The sequence below is a fragment of the Xiphophorus couchianus genome, chromosome 17 (assembly GCF_001444195.1).
Source record: "Xiphophorus couchianus chromosome 17, X_couchianus-1.0, whole genome shotgun sequence".
Lineage (NCBI taxonomy): Eukaryota > Metazoa > Chordata > Actinopteri > Cyprinodontiformes > Poeciliidae > Xiphophorus > Xiphophorus couchianus.
In genome coordinates this window covers 455,718-480,261 of record NC_040244.1, presented here as the reverse complement: position 1 = coordinate 480,261, position 24,544 = coordinate 455,718, and the positions used below count along the sequence as shown (strand labels likewise).

General features: G+C 41.0%; 1 protein-coding gene and 2 long non-coding RNA genes across 10 annotated transcripts in view; 2 read left to right on the top strand and 1 right to left on the bottom strand.

The window, feature by feature from the left end:
• LOC114161002 (SLIT-ROBO Rho GTPase-activating protein 1-like) overlaps positions 1-23,288 on the bottom strand; it is a 30,079-nt gene extending 6,791 nt beyond the window's left edge. For all 4 annotated transcript variants that reach the window (XM_028044003.1, XM_028044005.1, XM_028044004.1 and 1 more), the window contains exons 1-19: positions 22,873-23,288; positions 14,984-15,179; positions 14,472-14,526; positions 14,278-14,385; positions 11,870-11,932; positions 11,501-11,698; positions 11,286-11,414; positions 10,098-10,319; positions 8,200-8,301; positions 6,553-6,750; positions 5,704-5,788; positions 5,594-5,621; positions 5,425-5,458; positions 4,755-4,815; positions 4,201-4,278; positions 3,977-4,111; positions 2,531-2,636; positions 1,840-2,064; positions 415-494 (exon numbers count right to left, since the gene is read on the bottom strand). In XM_028044003.1, coding sequence (XP_027899804.1) covers positions 415-494; positions 1,840-2,064; positions 2,531-2,636; positions 3,977-4,111; positions 4,201-4,278; positions 4,755-4,815; positions 5,425-5,458; positions 5,594-5,621; positions 5,704-5,788; positions 6,553-6,750; positions 8,200-8,301; positions 10,098-10,319; positions 11,286-11,414; positions 11,501-11,698; positions 11,870-11,932; positions 14,278-14,385; positions 14,472-14,526; positions 14,984-15,179; positions 22,873-22,939 — 2,170 coding nt within the window. In that variant the 5' untranslated portion in view covers positions 22,940-23,288. The remainder of the gene's footprint in view (positions 1-414; positions 495-1,839; positions 2,065-2,530; positions 2,637-3,976; positions 4,112-4,200; positions 4,279-4,754; positions 4,816-5,424; positions 5,459-5,593; positions 5,622-5,703; positions 5,789-6,552; positions 6,751-8,199; positions 8,302-10,097; positions 10,320-11,285; positions 11,415-11,500; positions 11,699-11,869; positions 11,933-14,277; positions 14,386-14,471; positions 14,527-14,983; positions 15,180-22,872) is intronic.
• LOC114161012 (uncharacterized) lies at positions 489-6,638 on the top strand. Of its 3 annotated transcripts, none has more exons than XR_003598920.1 (5): positions 489-647; positions 2,453-2,550; positions 2,643-2,799; positions 4,189-4,321; positions 6,500-6,638. It is a non-coding gene; the product is annotated as an uncharacterized LOC114161012 (long non-coding RNA). The 3 variants fall into 3 exon arrangements; XR_003598918.1 differs by having other exon boundaries at positions 2,626-2,799; XR_003598919.1 differs by lacking the exons at positions 2,453-2,550; positions 2,643-2,799.
• The window catches only part of LOC114161009 (uncharacterized), a 33,281-nt gene continuing 15,371 nt past the window's right edge, over positions 6,635-24,544 (top strand). For 2 of the 3 annotated variants that reach the window (XR_003598914.1, XR_003598915.1), the window contains exons 1-8: positions 6,635-6,772; positions 8,221-8,355; positions 10,129-10,268; positions 11,567-11,702; positions 12,934-13,105; positions 14,271-14,340; positions 15,029-15,211; positions 24,092-24,250. This is a non-coding gene — a long non-coding RNA (uncharacterized LOC114161009). Of the gene's footprint in view, positions 6,773-8,220; positions 8,356-10,128; positions 10,269-11,566; positions 11,703-12,933; positions 13,106-14,270; positions 14,420-15,028; positions 15,212-24,091; positions 24,251-24,544 lie in introns of those variants that run through there. The other variant, XR_003598913.1, reaches the window with a different exon arrangement.

Sequence of the window (24,544 nt, the reverse complement as noted above, 5' to 3'; positions counted from 1 at the left end):
TCCAACAAGATGGAGGGCTGCCGAGCGGGAGTTGAGAACGAGGGAATGTGGCGTCTCCATGGCTGCTGCTACCACGGCAACCATCTCTCCACGATGAGATACAAAGATGGATGTGTAATGCTGCGTTCTAGTTGTCCTCGGAACATGGAAATTCCGACTTCCCAGTCGGAGAAAAATCAACTCAGGAGTCGGATTTTCCACTGGGAAACTGAGAGCAACTTTGACTACCCCCAGTTACGACTCATAAGGCCGGTTTCGCGTTTCAATATGGCCGCTCCTCGCATAAAGAGTTGTAAATATTCATAAGCGTAGCCACGTTTAAGTTCCGAATTCTTAACTAGAACGCTGTTACTTCGGGTTTAACGTCCCAGGTAACCGGAACGCAGCATGTGAAGGTCAGGGGTCAGCGCGTACCCTCGTCGCTGGTCTGGGTCTCGGTACCGGCGTCCGGCTCGGTCTCCTCCAGGGCCCCAGGCTCGCTGAACGGACTCTCGCTGCAAGGAGATGAAAAGGAGGGAGAGGATCAGGCAGCGAAGCAGACCGACAAACCGTCCATTCAGCGCGGGAACAAAGGGAGGAGGACGCGCGCACAGCGGGAGGCGAGGCGCTCCACAGAACCGACAGGATGTCAGGATTTACTCAGGGTGGTGAGGAAGAGAAACACTCGTTCCTGTCAAACTAGCTGACAAGTAACATGTCTGTCGCCCTCACAGCGTCTGAAGAGTTTCTCCCCAGAACCGTTTCCATATTCATCAACTAAAACATCCTATTTGATCTGTTATGAAGTAAGGCTGGGCAATAAATCATTAACAATATATATCGCGATAGATACGTGGTTAATATTAAAAGAAAATACGTCCGATAGAATGTTACTGAACTCCGATCCAGAACCGCACAGCATTCTGGGGGATGTAGGCTTAATGCCTAGTTTACGTGGCAAGATTTTTACGTCCCAACCCATTTCCCCTTTCCAACAATCTTAAAGACGCAATGATTATCGAGATGGCTCTAAATGTAAACCTAAGATATATTCCTTGCGTATGCAGGGTGTTTAGAGTGTCTGGTCCGCTCTTAAGGGCGTCGGATGTCCACAAACTACCGCCACTGCTTCTTCCCAGTCGGCCATGTTTGTTCAGGTTTCCCGTCTGACATCTGAATGGTGGTGAGTGGAACATGTTTGTGCTTGGTGTGTGGTTCGATACTACAAACCTGTTATATCCAACATTTCTTATCATCATTTGTGTGTTCAGGTTTCGAAAATCGACCGGCAATTCAAAAGTCTTGCCCTTTGAACCAGGTATTAGCCATTTAACCTCTGACGGCCTAGCTAAGTCGCCCTTTGGTTACCTAGCAACAACCTGTTGAGTGAAGAGAGAAAATAATGAGACTGGATGAACCAGGAAAGATCACGTCGCCAGTTTGGCAGTATTTCCTGAACAATAAATTGTCCCAGTAAATACTGCAATAAATGATAGTAATTATTGTAAATTAACATTTAACATTTTGAGACCAGTTTCAAGTCATATGTTGATAAAGGCACAATAATGCAAGTTACCCTCTGAAAGATCAATAAAAACTTTAATTTTCTAAAGAAAAGTTGTTACTGGAAGATATTACAAACACCCGAAATGAAACAAAGGCCAAAAACAATAAATAAAATGGGAGGAAAAACCATGCTTACAACAGAAACCATAAATAAATTGGATTATGATTTTTCTGTAAATAACACTGCCCTTCAAGATATATTAATCATCAGAATGGAAATTAGAGAACTCATCTACTTTGAGGTCACTGTGAATAGAAAAGGAAACGTTAAATAAAACGTGAAGCCGGTCTCACCAGTACTGGTCGCCGGTCATGCACTTCTCATAAACCGGGCCTGGAAGCTCCTTGATGTCGGGAAAGATGTTGTCGTGGTGCAGGATGACCGTTTTGATGACCTCATTGACGTGCGCCTGGCAGGCCACCTGGTCCAGCGCGTCGGGCGTCGGCAGGAGGGTGGGGCCGAACACGATGGCCAGGTTCCCAGTGTCCATCATGTTCTCATCACTGTACTGGGAGAGGCTGGGGGAGCAAGGAGGAAGATTTTCTTAGTAAATTGGAATAAAGCTTTGGTCACTTGAGTCAGAAGTATTGACACCAAGAAAAAAAATTAAGTCTGAATTGAAACAACCCTTAGTTCATTTCCACAAGCTAATAAATGCAAAGATTTTCCACATTGTGCCTTTAAATAATAATAATAACAAAAACAGACTGATAATTGTTTTTAAATGTATAATGACTAAATGTGAAGCATTGTCTATTTTTATATCTTTGAGCTGACACACTGACACACTCCTGAATGCCTTTCCTCTTCATCAAAACCCCAATTAATGCAGCAGGAACATCACACCTGCGTGTCACACTTCCTGCCTCTCCATCCCTCGCTGTGCTTTTGTTCTATATTTATCAGAGAGGCGGCAGAACCAAACTGACGACTAGAGAGGCTTGTGTTCTCTCAGAGGGGAAGAATGAGGCGGCAGACACTCACTGGTTGAGGAAGGCGAACAGGTAGCGCATCACCACCAGTGTGGCCCTCGGGACGCCCAGCAGGATCTTCCTGATGCACTGAGCTCTCTCATACAGGTTTTCCATCCCTGCAGCAGGAAAGGGAAAGAGACGTTTCCAGGCTTCATTTGAAGGGACACACTTCAGAGACAAACAGACATGAGATGGTTAAACTCCCACAATTTTCCTCCAGTTTTGCTCAAAAATGGAATCTGAGCGTTCAGTCAGACTGATTTCAGTGCATATATTTAGGTAAGCAAACAATAATTTATGTTGTGTCCATTTAAATTACAAACATTCACTCAATACGTATTCTGGCTTAATGCGCTTTACTCTGATAAACTCTTGCTCTACTTGCTTTATTCCTGCTCCTCATGTATGGAAACCCAGAATGGCCAAAAACAGGCAACATTTTGTGTGTGTTTCAGATTAAAATATGTTTATGACATGCTAATAGCTGTGTTCACAACTTAAAGGTAACCTATTATGCTTCCTTGAACAGTTTAGGATACGTTTCTGGGATATACAAAACATGTTCATTACATTTTTTGCACAAAATCATTCTTAGATAATGTGAGTTTAGCTGTTTGAGGGCCTCTTCTCACTTTAAATCCAAATAAGCAGCTGCTGGCCACGCCCTCCAACTCAACTTTTATACTAGCAGATGAAAATGATTACAAACAGATGCGCAATTATGCAACCATACATCTTTGAAAAGCAGAAGTGGAGCCTCCTGCACAACCAACAAGAATGCAGCAAGTGGTTTCTGGTTGGTGAGTCAACAACAAAACACTTGTCTTTTCCAGCAGCCATTGTACAGCTGTAAAACCAGCTGACCAAGCGTGCTAGATCTCAGCTTGAGTTGCTAGGCAACAGGCGGAACTCTTCTAGGATTGCTAGGTGATCTGTGACGTTACATTCTGGAGGTTTTTGAAACATTTTCTTTTCCTTCACCAAAAAACATTAACGTATTGCCAATTCTTATTTTAAGAGCTTTGGTTGTTTTTGGAAGCAGTTGAAGCCCAAATGGAAGAATTAAAAACATGTAAAATGTGAATTTTCCATAATAGATCCTCTTTAAAACCAACCACATACGGTGGGTTTGTGTCTAATGAAAGTATAAAATATTCTTTGGATGACAAAAGAAACAATCAAAACCTCAGATCAAAACACTGAAGAAAAATAAAAAGACTACATAATTATATTTTGTAGTCTTAGAATATATAGTTAAGCATACAAATATGTTTCCGTTTTGCATTTCAGATTGTATTTCTACATTTTTTGAGCTACTGACGTGAAAAAATATCTGACAGTTTTGAAAAGCTTTCATTTGGCACTGCAAACGGGAAACAAAGCGGACGAAATGTCGAGGGAAGCTGAGGGTCTGGGCTGGAGGTAAACGCGTTCAGGCGGCGCTGTCGGTACTCACGGACGCAGGAAATGAGGTCGTTGAACCTGTCCTTTGGAAACAGAGGGTTCTCCAAACCCCTGAAGTACAGCTTCAACACCCCGGCCACAGAGTTGATGTCGTGGTTGCTCTCCTCGTCTATGAGCGGGTCGTTACCTGGGCAACCAGCAGAAGCGGCGTTATCGCCTGACAGTTTTACAGCTTACCAGTCATGTGACCCGCTGACCTCACAGGCAACCTCTCACCTCTCTCGAAGCAGTTCTTGATGTCGTTGACCTCTACCTGTGAGCCTGAAACCCGGAAGATGCCCTGATGCTGAAGACCTGAGAAAAACATCTGGGTTTGACTACAAGCTGCATTACACATGTAAGTCTATAATATAAACATCGGGGGGTTAAAGTGTGGTTCGGGGGCCATTTTCAGTCCTTGGAATAGTTTTCTGTGGCCCATCGACCATAATTAAAGGCTGGTGCAGCACAAGAAATTGATGCAGATGAACACTTTGTATTTTTTCCAAAATGGGAATTGTTGGGTAAAACATTTTTCTTTTTCTTTAGCCTAGTTCACAAACATCAAACTGTTTTTACTTAGAAAGAAAACTTTGCACACCTGTTGATTTAACTTGACTAAAAACAGCAAACATTTCCAAAAAAATAAAAAAGTTCAGGCCAAAAAAACAACAGTCCACTTAGAAAAAAGTGTGATTCATAAAAAAATCATATAAACTGAGTGTTGAAGTCACAACTAAATAAATGTGAAAAGAAAAAAACAAACATCCAAGCTAAAAATTGAGACGTACCGTGTAGATTAATGTAGCGGATGCAGCTTTCCACTAGCAGCGGTATGGCTTTAGTTGAATCCTATCAACACACCAAGAGAGCAACTTAACAAAAACGTTTGCTTTCAATTAATTTAAATAAGAATAGAGCAAAAGTACAAGAACCACATTCTTTAAACTGGAGGAGAAATCCAATCAGAGAGAAGAAAGGTTATAAATAAGTTCAATAAGGATGGAAGAAGGAAAATGTTATGTTGTTGTAGATATTAAATTATTTCAATTAAAAACTAGAATTAAAATGCTTTATTTTGCTACAAAGTTTTTTCTTTCACATAATTTTTTCTTACCTACTTTAAGATTGCATCAGTTGATACAGACTAAAATTGTATGTTTCTTAATGTTTATTAACCTCAATTGAGACTACATAAGTACTGAAAGCTTGGGGTAGCTTTAAAACCAAAGTAAGTTTTCACAAAGCGCAGCGTCAAAGCTAATGCTAACACGTACTTTAATCTGTATGCCGATTACACTCTTAATATTTTTATTTTAGATAGCAGTCAGCTAAATGAGAAATATTGTGATTAAACTGTGGAAATGGGCAGTTTAAATGTGAGGAATTCTCAAATGTTCTAGCTAATCACAGATGACTACCAGCAAAAACCGACCCCTGACCCCTGACCCCGGTGTCTACCTGGTGCTTGCTATGGGAGTTCTTCCGCCCACGACTACGATGAGCAGCAAAAGGAGGAAGAAATGAAGAGAAAGAGGAGTTTCTCAGAGTTCACAGTAAAGTGGTGAAAGAGGCAAGATTGGTTATTAGCCTGAAGAGAAAATGAGCATGAAATGAGAAAAAGCCTCACCTGGTAGTCAGTAATTCAGATTTATATCCTGCAACAGGGAGAACAGAGAACATTTCAAATGTAAAACATGCAGATTATCGTCTGTAAGCCCTGAAACACGTCGCTCTTACCCTCAGCTAAGGCTTTCTTTAATATGTCATGTTTGGCCTGGAGTTTCGAGATGAGATTACTTCCCTCTAAATACTCGCGAAACTTCTGAGGATGGAAGAACAGACACAGAGCTTTACTTATCCAGAGAAATCTGCTGAAATAAAACAGATACAGTGATTCACTGCATTATTTACATTTGGATTATTGAGCCTAGTAGTAAAAACAATGCCATGTTTTCACCATGTTATTTATGCATGTATGAAAATTAATAAACCATTGCGTTGAACCATTTGGTTCAACGCTAAATACTTAGCTCAAAACTAAACATTAACCTAGCATCTAAAATATTAAGCTTACTAGTTAAATATTAACCTAGAAAGCTAAATGTTTAGATTCTTAGCTAAACATTGCTAATATTTAGCAAGCAAATATTAGCAATGTTTGCTTGCTAATATTTTTAGCAAGCAACAATATTTATCTCCAAATTGAATATTAATCTTCCAGTCTAAATAAATCTAAATCTAATCTTGCTTTCATTTCCTAATTCTGACTTTAATTTCTGAATTTTGACTTTTTTTTCTCAATCTCAGAATTGTGATTTTAACCGGCCATCTAAAATAATCTCTAAAATCCAACATGTTCCACCAGTAAGTTCTCCTGCTACACGACTCTCATCTTTGTCATCGCAGCAGATTAAGATGTACATTTTTTTCCAGAATCTTAAAAATCCATGATAATCCTGACTGACGTAAAACAGGAAACATGTCTGATTTATAATCTGATGAACAATGTTTTTTGTTTGCTGTGTTTCTCCAGTGAATGGAAACGAGACGCAGAATCTTCGCTTCGCTTCGCTGCCGTTTCCTCACATTGAAGTAGAAAAGCTCCGTCTCCTGCTGGTTGGCTCGTCTCTTGGCCAGACTGGGTTTGTTCAGGTAGCCGTCCGACACGCTGGACTTGACCGACTCGGAGGACGGGCTGTGGGTGAAGCTCTGCGACACGTCGCAGTCGTCCAGCACCGTCATGTCCTGCAGCGTGGTCAGAGTGGCTCCCCAGGTCTTTTTCACCTGAAGGAAACACATTTTAAAGGTGCAGTACTTTGACTTCCCTTTCAGCCACAAACTTTCATGTGTTTTGCTGGGTTTTTATGTGATAGACCAGAAAATGAGACGCTAATCTGTTAATTAAAAGATCTGAAAAGTGTGGAGTGAGTATATATTCAGTCTTCCTGAGTAAATCATAGAGTGCAAAGTACAGATTGAAATTTCTGACTATTTTTTCATGTGGAAAATCTCAAGAACGGGCTGACTGAGTGGAAAACAATTCCTGATGGACTACATCTGGACTTTGAGTAGGCCATTCTGACAGTTTCCATTTGTTCAGGGTTGTTGCCTGAGTTGTCTCCAGATTTTCAGGGTTTTAATCTGGATTTTTTTTCCTGCTCGTTTTCAATCCTTTTCATCTCAGAAAGTAACATTTTGTTGCTTGTTCAGCCATCAAACTGCTGCAGATCTCAACATAAGAGATGAACCGGGAGATTTACAGCAAAGTCTGACGACTTAAATGAAAACATTAAAACCAATTAGGGGATTTAATTCTTTACACACTCTTCATATGCAGAGTGCGTTTGTATTTACAGCGTGACGGCTGCTTTTATGGGCCTGTGATGATGGGGGCGTGGTTGTGTGTGTGCTGGGAGCTGCTGAGACGTGCAGATGCTGCTCATTAATCCCAACTCCTTCAGCATTTTTATGCCCTTCAGGCCGAGTTAACAGCTGCCCTGTGCGCTACACGACAGCGGGGACACAGACTGCAGCAGCAGCCAGTAGCTCTGCTTTATTTTGGGACGCTACATCTGCTACATTATCACCCAATTAAAACTGTATAAATTACCACAACTGAAGAAGTTCTGACGCTGAAAAACATGTGATCTCAGGGGTTTTCACCTGGTTTAGTGTTTTTATTTCACACTTTGAGCAAACAGCTGGAAAAATGCTCTGCAGGATTCATAGTCTCAACATAAATCCACTTATTTTCTGATATGTTTGCAGGTCAAACGTCCTAATCTGTTTGGATAAAAGTTGCAGGATTGTTCATCTGCAGCTCTGCGTAGTTGGGGAGCCATTTCTAAAGTTACAGCCAAAAATAGTGGCAAAGATTTTGATTATTTAGCCCAACATAAAAGAAAAAAGTCATATTTTAACCATGTTAATTTATTTATAAGCATAGTTTAAGCTACATATTTAGCTCCAAACTAAATATTTAATTAGCAAGCCAAATAAGTAAAATAGAAACTACATATTTTGTTAGCTACATATTTAGTCTGAATCTAATGATTCATTGAAACTTTATATATTCTATCTATATATATTCCATAATAAATCTTTTTATGAAATAACTTTAAAGAGTTCCTTTATTGTAATTGATGTCTGGTTGTTAGTGGGAGTCCAGTGGATTTTATGTTTAGATAGATTTGAGATCTCTGACCGTCGTCTGATTGCGTTTGTGTGTCTGACCTCTTCGTTCTCGATCTTCAGGGACGCCAGGCGGGTCTGGAGCTGAGTGAGGCGCAGCGACAGCTCAGCCTGGACCTGCGGCTGGGAGGCGATCTGGGTCGTCTGACAGGAAGCGAAACGTCACCAACACAAGAAGAAAAAACTGCAAATCCTCAGGTCAGAATCCTGATTGACTCTGGTTTACCGCTGCAGTAGCTATTTCTGTTTATTGCCAATCATGTCAGGATTTGTCCTCCATAGATTACCGTATTTTCCGCACTATAAGGCGCACCTAAAAACCTTCAGTTTTCTCAAAAGCCAACAGTGCGCCTTATAATCCGGTGCGCCTTATATATGGACCAATATTGAGCCACAACAGGTCTCGCAACTACGGTAAGCAGCCGCCGACTTCATTTTCCCCCGTGGAAGAAAAACGAGAAAGAAGATGCCAATGCAGCCAGCGGTGCACGCTGGATTTTGTGTAAAGACCCCAAAATGGCTCCTATTAAGAGACACGCTTACAACGCAGAGTTTAAGCTCAAGGCGATCAGTCACACAGTAGAACACGGGAACGGGCTCTTTGCACCTGCCGCGCTGACGTCACAACCGCATGCGCAAATGCGGCTCTCTTTTTTCGCTTTGAGTTACCATGACAGCTAGAAAAGACAAAGTCTTATTTCAGACGCAAATAAAACAATACTATGAACATTGTTGTCTTCCTAATATAATGGGCTTTTAAGTTTTCATGGATTTCCAAACGGTCCTGAATTAAGAAGACGGTGGCTTGTAAATATTCGTGGCTACCAGCTAAAGCTAACGCAGCACAGCAAAGTTTACAGCCTTCACTTCACTCCGGATCAACTTCTTCAGCCTAAAGCAGAAGGTAAAGGAGCCTCCTGTGTTATTTCCATGGAATCACTTCTGTATTCAGCCTGAAAGAGTTTATGGGAACCAGAGAGCAGACCAGAGCCAGACAGCCGAGCTACTGACCCGCCTGAACACACTGCTGGAAACACCGTCCTGCTTCACAAGAAGCATGCAAAACTAATAAAGCGAAGTAACACGGAAACCTTAAGGAACACGGACATATTTTTCTAAAAGCAACAACTCTGAACCTGAACCGTCAGCTGAACTAGAACTCCGACACCAGAGCTGCTCTACTGTTAAGTTATGGGCTTGTTGTTCCTCAGGCTTCAGAAGCAAAAAGCCTGAACCGTAAAATCCCCGTTACTTGGTCTCTGACACTAACGACAATAAACGCAGGTAATATACTTGAACATAAGGTAAAAACATTGTCCGTTAATGAATGATGAAAAATGTTTAGATACTTAAATAGCACATTTTTATAAGAAAAATGTCCGGCATAAGCTAAAGCTAATGTTAGCCACAAAGTTTAAAGAAAGTAAAACTCACCTTCGTATCTGTGTATAACGAGGCGAACATGTTAAAACTTTTCTCCAGCTTATTGTCGGGGCTTCGGATCGATGTTCATCATTAAGCTGAGGTGCAAAGAGCCCATAGAGCAGCAAGAGAATTTAACATGAACAATCAATGGTGCGGAAGTGGAAGAAGCAACAGCTGTTTATTCATTTTGGGAATGAACGGAGTTTTCAGAACGCTGGTTTGTAATCTATTAATAAAGTTTGACTGACCTATCTGACTATTTTGTCGACATTCCCTTTATCGCAGTTCCATCTAATGGATGCATAACGTAACCCCAGCCTCTACTGTAGGTCTATTCTATGCGCCTTATAATGCGGTGCGCCTTATATATGAAAAAAGTTTTAAAATAGGCCATTCATTGAAGGTGCGCCTTATAATGCGGTGCGCCTTATAGTGCGGAAAATACGGTACCAGATAAATACGTATAGAAAGAGATGAATCAGGAGTTTTGTTGTTATTTTTCTGGTTGAGCTCACTGTGTCGCCCATGTGCGCCTGGAATCCGAAGCGCTGCGGTGGGCAGAAGGCAGTAGGGTAGAGGCCCAGCAGACGCTGCCTGTCGCGGGCCGGGTCCAGGTTCTCCACAGCCCCCTCCAGCACCTCCAGGCCCGCCCGCCTGGAGGCTTCAAGGCTCAGTTCGGCGGATAGGTAGGTCTTCAACGCCCGGCTCAGACTGGAGTGGTACCCTAAGTCACAGCACTGAGAAAGAATCAAGGCGAAGTTTTAAGAGTTCTGCAAACTTATTTTGGGAAAATCGTTCTGAATGTTTGAAGAAGACGCTGAGAGCAACTTCCTTCTTAACGAAATGTGAACAAAAATGGAGGCGTCAGATTTTAGCAGGTGGAGGATTTTTCTTTAGTCTTTGGCTAAAGACCATGAGTCATTTCTCATGCTAACGCTAGGCTAACACATTTATTCTAGTTGTATTTACCCAGAATGCCTTGCACTGTTGTCCACTTCCTGTTTTTGGAGCGGTCTGCGGTCCGCTAGGTGTTCACATAAAACTGAACCAGAGTTCACTTCAGCCAAACCCAGACCGAGTTTTGTAGGCAAACCAGAGTTTCCCAAACAAACCGGACTTTAAGGCCAACGGACTGGAGTTCAATTAAAGGGCCAGTATTCTGTGTTTTCCAGGCACAAAGAGCCATTTTATGGCATAATCAAATAACTATGTTTTCTCCAGTTGTTGTAAAAGTACTATAAAGGAAATTTGACTTTGATATTGAACACCTTGAAATAGGGCCTCTGTCTCTTTAAAAACTCCTGCTCTTTCTGAAACTCCGCCTCCAGGAAGTCATCCCAACATGGCTCCTGCATTAACCCTTTAACGATGGTTTTACCAGCGTTGCTCTGAGCAGCAGCGTTTGCTAATTGCTGCTGGCTAGTCTGAAGGAGCTGAGTGGGGGAGGAGCTGTGTTTCGAAGGCGGGGCTAGGGCCACCCAGGCGTTTTGCAGCTGAATGGTTGCCATGGAGATTAAAGGATTTCTCAAACATGCATTAAAGAATCAAGTCAGCATTCCAGGTTTGATTTTGACAACGGAATCACATAAAATGGAAAGCTCAAAAACTTATATTTCCGTAATACTGCCACCAGAATGAACCCTGAGTTGAGTTCATCAGACTGTTCAGAGTCAGAACTCCGTAGCAGCAGATTTTTTACTCACGTCGATGATGTCGGGCAGATCGTGGATGTAGTATTTAAACACGGAGGCATTGGTCGCCTCCAGAGTCAGTAAATACTCATTTCTGGCTTTCAGAGTCTTCAGTTTGTTCTCCGAGTATTTCGCCTTCCTCTGAGAACAAAAGGAACAAAATATTAAACACATGAATCCTTTCCTAGTTCTGCACTGATTCCCGTAACAGTTATTCATTAGTTTACCTTCTCTCTCATCTTCTCCATCTTGCGGGCGGCGTTGCGCCTCTGGTGGCGCTCCTCTATCCGCAGGCCGAACACAGGCTCCACCCCGCCGCCCGACCCGGACACGCCCTTCACGCGGCCCTCCTGCCGCTCCGCCTCCCGCAGCTTGGTCTCCGCGCTGATCATCTCCGCGTTGTACATGTGATACGTCTTCATCACCTTGGTAACGGCAGCAGAAAGACAATTTGCACCTTGTGGTTCAGTTTCAGTCTTATGGACACCATACTAAACGTTTTAATCAAGTTTGTTTACATAATAAAAATCCTGTAACAGATTTTAAATCCACTGAGTGAAGGTTAAAGCTGTTTATTCTAACGTGCTCCTATTTACCGTGTAAAGCTCGTTCAGAAGCTTCATGAGGTCGTCCTGCAGCTGCTGGAGGATTTCTTTACTCTGACACACAAAAGAAAAATATCAACATAATCTCCAAAACAAAACGTTTCTCGTCGTTTTCAGCCAAATTTACCAGCTTTGTTACAACACAGCCATCTAAAATATTCCTGTTATTCAGGATGTTTGCTAATCAATATCTCATAGCAAAGAAGGATAAAACTGTTATTTTTGTATCTGTGTTTATGACAGTGTACTAGTTCCTTTGTAGATAGAAAAAAATGTTTCTAGAAAAAGTAAGAACATTTCTAAGTTTGCAACACAGAAAACCTTCCAAACGAAAAAAAAAATGAAACTTTTTAAATTCAGAAATGTCCTCCTTTTTATTTTCAGGTAATCTCAACATTTCTGAGATATTTGGCAGAAATATTCTACTCCAATTTTTTTCTATGATGCTAATACATCAAACATTTTATGAAAACATGTTTTGTGTTTTTCTGTCAGGAATCTAATATTTTAGGAGAAGATTAGATGTAAAATACTCAAGAGGATTATGGCAACTGGAAAAAAAAAAATTTTGACATTTTAACTCAGAATTGTGACTTTAATTTCCGTATAATGAGTTTAATGTCTGAAGATTGAAGTCAGAAATCTGAGAACAAATTTTTCTTTTTTTGTTTGCTAGTTTTTCCAGTGGCCCTAATTGTCTCCCGTAGTAAATTACTGGACTATAAAACCAAGTTTCAGGCTTTCATTCTGAGTTTTTAGCCTCTTTTTGTGGCCGTATTCTGCTGTGTTAATATCATTAGTCATGAAAGCGGCTTGCAGAACATTTTCCCGCCTCTGCCTGAGTGAATCTGCTGCTCCTCTCTGAGCGCAGGCCTCTACATGTGTCCCTTTTGTCATTACTGCAGTAACAGAGTTGATTTTAATGAGAAGTAACGTCTGCAGCTCTCTGCCGGGCCTGCTGCGGACTTTAACAAATTAAACACACGCGGACGCTAACTTTAGCTCTCCGTGTTCATTATTAATCTGGCTTCCCGCTCGTCTTTTATTCATGCCAGCTAAAGTGCAGCGACTGCCAGCGGCTCTGAGCCGAGGACCTCCATCACATCCGGCGCCGCTCGGCGGACAGACGCCCTGCAGAGCCGGCCGCCCCGGTGGCCATGGCGACGCAGACGAGCCGCGCCCGCCGGGAACGGGATTCATCCATCCTGGGATTCAAGACGGTTTAGCGTAATGCAATATTGATGCTGCCACATAACTGCTGGGCTGTTTAATGCATGAGTTCAGTTTCAATTATGAATGCGTTTGTTTGTGTGCGGTCAAATCCATTTGTTCATCTGATGCTGCTGCTCTCAGATTATTTAAGGAAGTAAAGATATTTATAGTAATGAAGTGCAGCAATCACTCTAGTAGGATGTCATGCTTCAGATGCTTTGCTTCTAGATACAACAAACCTAAAAATCGAGAAAAAATAAAATGCTGGGTCATATGGAGCCATAGAAAAGAAAATAATAAAATTTGAATATATGTATAGAAATATCTATGATTTTCTGCAAAGAGTGAGCGCTTTTACTTTCCTCAAAGATCCTGTGGAAATCTGTCTATGGAAGCCCATTTGTGCCACTCTGATGAAGAAATTAAAGTTGTATCTCATAATTATGATTTAGTTATTATATTATATTTCATTAATGTTATTATTATGATAGTAATAATAATAATAATAATACAGGTTTGCCTCTGAGTTTTTTCATCAGAGTGGCAGGATTGAACTTCCATATAAACCCCATAAAACTGAAGAGGATGGGTTTCTGCTCACCAACCATAAACGTTTGCTCCTTTGAAAGCAACCCAAACAACTGGCAATATCTACGCAACAAGTTAAACTGTATCGTCAAGGCGACCATTGGTGTTTGTGAGCATAAAGTTCCTCTGGTTAGAAATTATGGGGCTTTTATTATTTATTTGTCCTCTGCTAGTCCAAAACATCCGATGTAATCATGTGAAATAAATTGAAAAGCTAAAAACTTTTTTGATTAATCTCAGGAATTTTCTGAAAAAAGGGATATTTCTGAGCTCCAAAAGTCAAACGGTTTACTAGAAAAAAAATCAATTAGATTAAATTTTTTTTTAAAACAAATTTGGAAATTTCATGTTTCAAAAGTCCAAAGTTTTTACTTTTGGAAATTTTCTGAGTTTGAAAAGTCAACATTTTTGACATCTCGACCTCAGAAATGTCCTTTTTTTGGTGGAAATTTACTCCTTATTTTCTCTCTACAATGGCCCTAATACGATGTCGTACAGTCACACTTCTCTGACAGGTGCGGATTAGTTTTTTAAAGAAAATTACTTTTTCAAATAGTTTTTTTAATATTTGAATTCATAATTTTTTCTACAGCACTCACCCTTTTCAGGAGCCGAGCCGAATCCTCGCTGATGTGCGTCAGACGGCTGATGACGTTGTTCAGGTAGAGATCACTGAGGGTGGCGTGGTCTTTGCTCTCCCTCCTCACCTTAAAATAAAAACATAAATCATGGTTAAAATGATTAATCGTTTCTCCGTGTCTCTTAGATTCCTTTGGAAAACACGTTAGCTCACCTGGTTTAGCAACAAGTACCAGCAGTTAACCGGAGAAAGCAGATTCTGATCCTTCCTGAAATTAGAATATTAATATTTTATAAATTTGGCCTTAAAATAAATATTCAGAGATAAAACATTTCTGGTTTTCTTTTACATCTGGCCTGTTTTCGGCTCGTAATATGGAAGCACAAAACGTTATAGCATTAGTATACTACCAATACCAGCTGGCCACAGGAAAATTGCTAGATTGTTTTCTCGACTCATTTATTGGTACATAAATAATACTTAATTTTATGACAGCGTATTAGGACCTTTATAGGTAAAAAGTTATTTTTCACCCAAAAGCAAAAAACAAAAAATTTCTAGAAAAAACAATGAAAGCTTCTTTTTTCTGTCTGCAGTTGCCCTGATATGCCATTGTTTAATTCTAATCCGTACGCCATTTACTTTTCTTTTCCAAAATGATTTCTTACTAATTTCAGATGTGACCTTTCAACCTTCAGATTATCGCAGCACAGATTTGAGCGTACTTGTATTGCTGATGATCTTTTGTGCTGCGTGTTTTGGCCATGAAGCGCTCTGCGAGCTTCTCCAGGTTCCTGGAATACTCCGTTTCGATCTCGGCCTTCTTCCTGAAGAAGTCCTGCAGGTCCTGAAGCAGCTGCACCCGCATCTCCGTCTGCTGCTCCAGGCAGCGCTGCTGCTCCGCCAACTGGGCCCGCACATCTGCAGCACAACCCAAAACACGACCCAGAGCGGTAAGTGACAGAAAAACAGACAGATTCACATTCTTACCGCTGCTGTAATTTATGGGCTGATGTAAAAGTGTAATCAGTTCCCATCAGGATGAGATTTCTGTCAGTAAACTGTGAGTAACCAAACCATCAGGGGCAAAACAATGAGCATAATCTGGAGATAAACACAGCAGAGCTGCAGAAAATCATGTTGTCTGCTGGAAATATTCAACATAAAACCTTAAAAATCTGAAAAAATACAGATTAATCCCCAGATTTCTATTCTTTACACATGGACACAGTTGGGTTGAAATTATAACCTAAAGGCAATCTTCATTGCTGCCAATTTAAATAACACAGTGGCAGCAATGCAAGTTAATTTACTTATTTTGATTTATTCGTTCACTTTTTAAAACTGCAGATTGTAATTAGTATTCATGTTCCCTCTAGTCTAATATTCCTATGGAAAACCCTCGTACAGCGTTAAAGAAATTACATTTCAAGTCCAAAATCCCCACATACAAAATAATTTGAATTGTTTAATAACACAAGTATAAAGGAAATACATTTTTCTATCTGTAGCCAATTTTATTTTATAGAGAAAATGTAAAAACCAAGAATATGAAGGCAGCAGCAGTTTAAAAAAAACTAAAGTTCATCTTCCATTTCTGAGTTTTTGTTATTAATCTGATGTGGTGAAAAATAGAAACAAAATTAGAAATGGACTAAATGCCCAATGTTTAGATATTTGGTAAATTTTGAATTGATCCAAAATGTTAATTTACTGTTTTATGTTCCTTTGTCAGTTTATTACAAGGTCAAAATTTGAGTATTCACAGATTCACTTCTTTGCATATTTTTTAACCGAAAATGACTCAAATTATTTGCAAAAAAATCTGATTTTTTTCATGGAGCATTTCTAAAAGATGCAGCTGGGGTTCGCAGAGCATCGGAAGACAGTCACTGAAAAAAAGTATTTTTTTAAACGCCAAACTTTTTTCACATTTTGGCGTTTTCTCAAAAGTTTGACATTTTTTTCTCAGTATTATAACATTTTTCTCAGATTTTTATTTCTGTGATTTCTGACAATTTTCTTTTTTTTTTCAACTTTCAGATTTTTTCCTCAGATTAAATTTTTTCTCAGAATATTTAAGTCGGAATTAATTTTATTTGCGGTGGCTCTAATCCTCTCCCGTATGTCACTGATGTTTCTGGACATTTTAATACAAAGACTTGAAAACTGCATGTGAAAAATATCCCTGAAAACAACCAGACATTTCTGTGGAGCACAAAGGACGTCTGGAGAGCAGGTTCAATTTCTTTACTCATCTCAACTGATGAAATAATTCAGCAGCTTTCATTCTAGAAGCTGATTTTTCTGCAGTCAGTTAATAATTGAAATTTTATTTTAAACTGATAAGCTTCTTGTTAAAATGCATAATTGGCTTCCTCTTCCTTCCTACACTCATCCTCACAGATGAAGGCTGTCCATTTTTCTCCCAGGAGTCACCTTGGACTTAATCGTGTGACCGAAATGAAAAGGCAGCAGAGGAAAACACACACACACACACACACTTGTAGTCAGCGTGGTAAAGCCTGGCTGCATGCTTCGCTGCTTCGCCGTGTTTCAGCGCTCCATCTTTCTGCAGCAAAGCGGAGAGAGCGAGCACCAAACTCTCTGTCTCTCTCTCTCTCACACACACACACACACACACACACTCAGCAGTCCCCAGAGAGCCTATCCACTCCACTACCTGTTGTCTTGGTAACCACACACAGTGTGTGAACCATGTGATGAGGAAGGTGAGGAGCCTGCGAATGCACCATCGACTTGCACACGGCTTCCAGATCTCTGTGGAAAACTGCCGAGTCTATGAAAACTCTTTTGTTGGAAGCGACTCTGAGTGTTTTATTGATTCTGGCATCATTTCGCCTTTCTTTGCTTAGTAAATTAAAATGGCTGCCATCTCGTGACGCTCTCGTACGGCAGCCTTGTGGACATCGGAGGCTGAAACAGTTTGGTATCATGAATGGATTTCTTCCTGAAACTAGAAACTGCAGAAGGAAATGTGAAGGTTTTATTTCTTAGAGCAGTTTTATTTGTCCAAAGGTTTAAAGCAGCCGATCAGTCTGGTCAAAATGTTTCTTTCTAAGGCATTTGGTGGATTATTAATTATAAATATCTAGAGAAAGAAAACAAAGGAGCCAAACACAACTTGGCCTGTTAGCTTGGAAGCTAACTAACCCATGGTTAGTTTGACTTTTATTCATGAGAAGCTGATGAAGCAGTTCTGATTTTCTTATCTGTAATTATTTGTAGCTTTTTCAACTCTTAGAATGTTTTTCCACCTGTCCAGTCGACTCGGTTCGGTTTTGGACCAAAGCTGTAAGATCTGTTCCACCTCCAGCTGCTGTGGTTCTCTTCCTCTCTGCTCTGAGTCAAACCAACCTGTTCCCCTCCTGGCCTGTGGGGGCGCTGCACGAGGAATCACTGAAGGAAACGACACAAAAACCTTTAAAGACACTGAGCACAACTTCCTTTTACACCAAACGGAAACAAAATTGAGGCGTCAGATTTAGCGGATTTCTCTTTTGACCACAAGTCATCTCTCCTGCTAGCGCTAGGCTATCGCATTTGTTTGGATTGTATTTACCCAGAATGCCCTGAACTGTAGTCCAGTTCCTGCTTTTGCCATGGTCTCTGGTCCACTTGGCGTTCTCATGTGGATTCAAACTAAACCAGAGATCACTTTAACCGAACTCAGACCAGAGTTAGCTTAGCATTCAAACCTCACCAACCGAACTGACTTTTAGGTTTTTACTGGTTTTAATGTTTGAATAAATATTCTAAGTTAAGCTTATAAAGCTCAGAGATCTGAAGAGAGGATCTTCCCTTCACACAAGCTGTTCAGAATAATGCTATATGCAATAATGCTATATGCAATAATGCTATATGCTACGTCGCTAGTTGTTCATTGTTGATTGAAGCTGTTAATCTAATGTTGATTGAAATCCTCTGTTGCAGCAACAGAGAAATAAATTTAAAGCCAAACTTTCAGCTTCATTATGAACATCTAAAAATCTGTCAAAATTATCTTAAGGTTTTATTTTATTTTGAAAATAAACTCAAAATGTTGGTTTGTTGTAATTTGTTTGTTTTCTATGACCAACGACGTTAATCATGAAAAAGTGAATTTTTGAGATTTAGCTGGAAATCAGTTGACTAAAACTCATCAACTTATTGTGAAGCAATAAGGTAAAAAAATTGGTTTGCTTTCATTTTAAACTTAAAATATACATTTGTTATCAACAAAGTTAACTCACATTAGTTTGTAAATTCACATTTATAATTTTGAAGGATATTTCAAGTCTCCCTGCAAACAACCATGAGCTTCTTCATCAAACTGTAATACAACAAAATGTCTTTGATCAGAGGCCCTTTCAGATTTGCTGCAACACTGACTGCTACAGGAGATTCAAACCATCAGAAATGCTAATGAAAACTTTTTCTACTGCCTGGCAAACCCGATTTTCCAAGTCAAAATTACAACTTATCAACTGGGAACAAAGAGAAAATAACATGAAGACATTCTGAAAAGAGAATTTTGGTCTTTCTTAAATGTGAAAAACTGGTAAAGATTCATATTAAAATTCTCTAAAATGATATTGTAGTTCTCTATAACGCAACAAATTCACTTGTAGCCGTCAGAAACAGAAACAAGCTGTGATGTACTTCAGTTTTAGCTCCATTTTCCCTGAATTCCCAGTTTGCTCTTCATCTGGGATTTCAATCTCAACATCAAAGACTGCGAATGCAAACATACAAAACGATGTGAGGATTTCACTCCACTTTACATAATTTCCCATCAGAGACAAACATGTTTGTCAAATTAAATACCCCGAATGCAGCTGTTTCCAAACTATTTATTAAACTGTAGAAACAATGCAGAAAACGCCACAGGAGAAAAAACGAGGCTCTGATTGTCATAAAAGCTACAAAGAATTGCAGATAAAGTCAGAATGAACTGAGCTCAATCGGCTCCTCATGAATGAAATTAAAACAAAAGCATGCTGTCTTCCTGTGAATAAGACAAAAATTCGGTTTAGTGTTTCAGAGCAGGAGGAGATTACATCAATGAAACTCATCGGTTTGGATCACAGCTTGTTGGAGGAGAAAAGAGGAAATCCGCTGTTCTCTTCCTGTTTGATCTCTGAAATCGCTCCTCCTGGAAACCTCCTCGTTACACCGTAAACGGCTTCTTTGATCAGAGGAGCTGCCGTCAGGACGCCGCAGCATGGCGAAACATCGAAGAAGAAAAACCAGGCAGAGATGCTGTCTGGTTAGAGATCAGGATTATATTCATGCAAAGGTTTCCTTGGTTTTCTCCTGTTTTAATCACCTTTTTATTTGGTGTTTTATTCTGTTTAAAGTGCTTTCTCACCTGATAGTCTGGTAGATTTGGTTTTATTTGGGACCAAAGTTGCAACATTTGTTAAATTTTTAGCTGCTGCAGTTCTCTTTTACAAACCAACTTTGAGCAACCTGTTCCCCTCCTGGCCTGTGGGGGCGCTGCACCAAGAACCACTGAAGGGAACAACACAAAAACCTCTGAAGACACTGAGAGCAACTTATTTTCATGAAATGTAACTAAAAAGGAGCGTCAGATTACTATTCTCTCTTGTCTTTGGCTAAAAAACCATGAGTCATTTCTCCCACTAGCGCTAGTGCTAGCTTAGCACATTTGTTTTGGTTGTATTTACCCAAGGTTCCTTGCGCTGTAGTCCACTTCCTGCTTTCAGAGCGGTCTCACCCCGCCTTGCGTTCTCATGTGCTTCAGAGTTCAGACCTAGATTGGTGGAGCTGCTCTTAACTTTGTTACGTTCTGACAGTTATGATGTGTAACCATGGCAACAGTGTATTGATTTCTACAACCGGGAGCTCGGAAGCTCAAATCATAGCTGAACTATGACCCCAAAGGAGGAAGTTGAAACCTTCCATCCATCCTGATGATCAAGGATCTTATCCCGCACTCCAACATCCTTCTAACCAGACCCAGACTTTCAGAGGTTCAGCAAAAGCCCAAGAAGTGGATAAGCAGAGCTCTGCCACTAGTCAGAGGCCTCTTGGGATTGGCTGGAAGCCTGACTGCTGCTGGAGGGCCTTGCTGCCCACAGCATCACCATCCTCAGCGACTCTTGCATGAGATGAGTTACGACATTTCATTTCTCTTGGAATAAATCAAGTATTTTTCAATTGAATAAAATCAAATATTTTTTAAAAAGTATAAAAATTACAGGTAAAATTTGAGCTCCTACAATAAAATTTAGCCAAATTTTCAACTATATTCAGTTTGGATAATATTCAGTCTCCCTGATTGTGTTTATGATGACAAAATGTAGTTAATAACTGTAGTTATGAAACAGTTCCTTAAAAAAACATGAGTTGTACAGAAATTGTTCAAAAATGATACAAATGTCATGAATCTTCCAGCAGTTTTACAGGAAACTGGACAACAACAAGGAATACTTTGGTGACAAAAAACTTCATTTGTCTCCTCGTTTCTCAAGACCAATTCTTCTCTAAAATGGGATTTGATTTGATCAAATAATATCCTGATAAAGAGGAGGGGGTAATTGTTTTGCGTCTCTCTTCCTGTAAGCCTCTTTAATTGGCTGCTGATGAAGTTTCTCTAATTAGTCTCTAAAACCAACAGTTAATGTTGTCCATCAAAATCCTGTGAATCTAAGGAGGAATTTTCTGATCGAGTCGCCATTTTGGTTAGAAATGAGATGCAAAACGTTTTTGTAACAATATGGAAGAGAGAGATTGAATGACTGGAGATTTCTGCAGCTGTATGAAGCTAATTAATGCAGCTTTGCCCCTCCCCCACTTGTTGCTGCTGGGCTTTTTGGGGGGTTTTCTGTTTTGGTTTCGGGTCATCGTCCTGCTGCATAACCTGGATAATTGGTTTCAGCTTAAAGTCACAAACATCAGATGTTCTCCTCCTGCAAGTCCTGCTCAGAGACCGCTCTAAAAGCAGGAAGTGGACCACAATGCATGGCATTCTGGGTAAATACAACCTAAACAAACATGCTACGCTAGCAGAAGAAATGGATTGCAGTCAAGAGAAATACTTAAACTGCTAGGATCTAATGCTACTTCACTTCGGTTTCCATCTGGTGAAGAAGGAAGTTGCTCTCAGTGTCTTCAGACGCTTTTGTGTCGTTTCCTTCAGTGGTTCCTGGTGCAGCGCCCCCACAGGTTAGGAGGGGAACAGGTTGCTCAAAGGCTGTTAGTTCGGTAGATTCGGTTTGATTTGGAACCAAAACTTCACCATCTGTTCCTTCTCCAGCTGGTTCTCTTTCTCAAACCACCAAACGCTTGAACAACCTGTTCCCCTCCTGGCCTGTGGGGGCGCTGCACCAAGAACCACTGAAGGAAACGACACAAAGCTGAAGAAAACACTGAGTGCAACGTCTTCACCAAATAGAAACAGAAATGGAGGCGTCAGATTTGAACGGTTGGAGGATTTCAAAAGACCACAAGACATTTCTCCTGCTAGCGCTAGGCTAGTGCATTTGTTTGATTTGATTTGATTTACCCAGAATGCCCTGGGCTGTAGTCCACTTCCTGCTTTTCTCCGTCCGCTTGCTGTTCACATGTGCATTCCAACTGAACCCAAACGGAGGTTTGCAGACAGACAGCAGGTCATTTTTCTGGTCCTCTTCAGTTTGATTATGGAGTCGGTTTTTATCTAGCAAATTTTAGACTTTAGAAACTCAAACATTTTCAAGTTTTTTTTTCTAGAAATAGATCAACTTTAACCTATGGAATCCTTTTTTTAAAATCTATGCCAAGCAAACGGTAAACGGACTGAACTTGTTCTTTCAGTCATTTTACACCTCAAAGCCACATCCACCCATTGGCTCAACATTTCTCCACCCAGACGCAGAAACTAAAGCTTCTGCAGCTTCCCTTTTACTCTCCACTTAGATCTTCTTCTTCTTCTTCTTCTTCTTCTTCGTCTTCATTTGCATTTTCTCATTAGCGCGATCTTCCTCTCCATCATTCAGACCGAGGCGTGTCGCGGCCGCCGCCGGGAGCTCAGTGGCTCTGCAAGCGCCAGTATGTATTGTCAGCACTGTGCGAAGTCAGCCCTCTACCTTTCCACCTCACCTCGCCTCCCCTCCGAGGGAGCGGCGGCCGCCCCGTGTATACATTACACACCACCTTCTGCACCGACCAATCAGGAGCCGCAGCAGCGAGGCAGACTTGGAAAGCACATAGTTACAGCAGCGGATCCATACATTTGGACCGAGGCGGCTTCCCCCCGGTCCGCTGTGGCCCCTCGATCTGGTTCCAGTTAAACCAATCACTCAATCAGAGGAGAGGAAGATGGAGGATGATGATGGGTGGAGGTGATTTAAGCTGCCAGGTTTTGATGTAAAGGTCATCGCGTGACTTCACCTGAGCATGCTGCAGGTAGATTCCCGGAGAAAACCACACACACACACACACATGCAGCAGACATACACACCTCTTCATCCTCCTCCTCCTCCTCCTTCCCTGAGGCGCCATGCAGCACTCAGGATGAACCCAGAATCCTGACGTCCCACCGCGAGGTGTCAGAATCCCACCCTGCCCGGTGCATGAAGCTGCAACAAAGATGAAAACATGACCTCACCTTTCACTTGGCTCTCATATTCTGCCAGGATTTCTTTGTCCTTCTTGCTTTTGTTTGAGTTTGACATCTCGTCCTGGTGGAGGTGACCGATCAACCGGACTGCTCAAATATATACATAAAAAAATACAATCCAAATTATTTCCCTCCGTGTGCTCCGCCCGAGGCTCCCTCAGCCGCACACATGCTCCTCACATCCATCCAGTGCCGCAGCCGCACAGCCAGTAGTGGCCCCGCACCTCCACGCTGAGGACGAAGAGGAGGAGGAAGAGGAGGAGGAAGAGGAGGAACAGACACGGGCGCGCGCGCACGCAGTGTACTCTGTTTGATGCTGTCTTCACCCCGCCGTCACCTTTTTTACCCACGCAGATATAAAACCAGAGGAAACGAAATGAATGAAAAACGCCGGTGGGGAGATGGGTGTGTCGGCGGCGTGGGCGGGGTTAGAGGCGCGACTGACAGCCGAGGAGGCCAATTAGTCACAGAGCACTCAGAGGGTCTTTTTTCCTTCTCACTTAATTATTTTTTTCAATTTAATTCGCTTTTATTTTTTATTTTTATTTAATCATTGCAACAAAAAAATTACTTTATATTAAGATCTTTTATTGATCATTTATTGTCCGTTAAGCCGGATTTTTTTTTCTTCCGTTTTGCACATGAGACTGAGATCAGTAGCACATGTCAGTGTGAATTACAAACAGTTCAGCCGAAGCTCAGAAAAGTCTTTATCGCCACCTGCTGGTCAAAGTGTAACTGCAACAGTTCAAATCCTGAAATCAGCTCCTGGACTCGATATGAACGAACACTTGATAACAATGGGATGTTCTAGAAAGACTTTATCAATGTTTTTGTTTTGTTTTTTTTAGCAATGATTCAAATATTAATCTGAAAACTCCAACAGTTAATGCAACCATAAACTTTATATAACTCTGGGAAAGTTTGATGCAACACTCAAAATTTGAGCTCATTTGCAGATTTGATGGTGAGCATCAGTTTTCAAGTCTTGCAACGGATTCTTAGGTCTGGCCTTTGACTAGGCCATTACAACCCAAGCATCTAGGCCGTCCAGTTACATCTCTGGCTGAATGTTTAGAGCAGTTATCCTGCCGGAAGGTGAACCTCAACAAAACTGCATTTAAAATACACTTTTCCTCAGAAATCTCGTCTCCTACAGATAAAAAAATCAAAACATCCAAAGATCTGAACTTGTTTTTCTTTACAGCTTCATATTATTGCTGGAATTGATGAGCCATGAGTTTCTTGGCTCATCAAGGACTTGAAGCTGAAATGTTTGGCTGCATAGAGGAAGACCTTCAGGACGTCAGAGTTTCCTCTGGGATGAAGAATCGCCGGAGCAGAGCTTGCTTAACGCTGGCAGCAGGTGGGTTGGAAGCTTCTGAAGCTGATTTTCTGTTCAGTTTAGAAAAATTTGGAACATTTTAATTCCTATTCCATTGAAATAATGTTTGGCTCTAATTGAGAACCTGACTTGGCAGAACAAGAGTGTGAGTTGTTGTTGCGCAACACCCCCACCCCCTCCTTACTGTCTCTACTCTCTCACTCTCGTACTTCCTCTTCTGAGAGGGGAGATGTGCTACCAGCTCTCCGTCTAACGGGTCCGTTGAGTTTCCTAAATCTGCTGGGATTTACCCTGTCCAGAACTGAAGTAAACTCT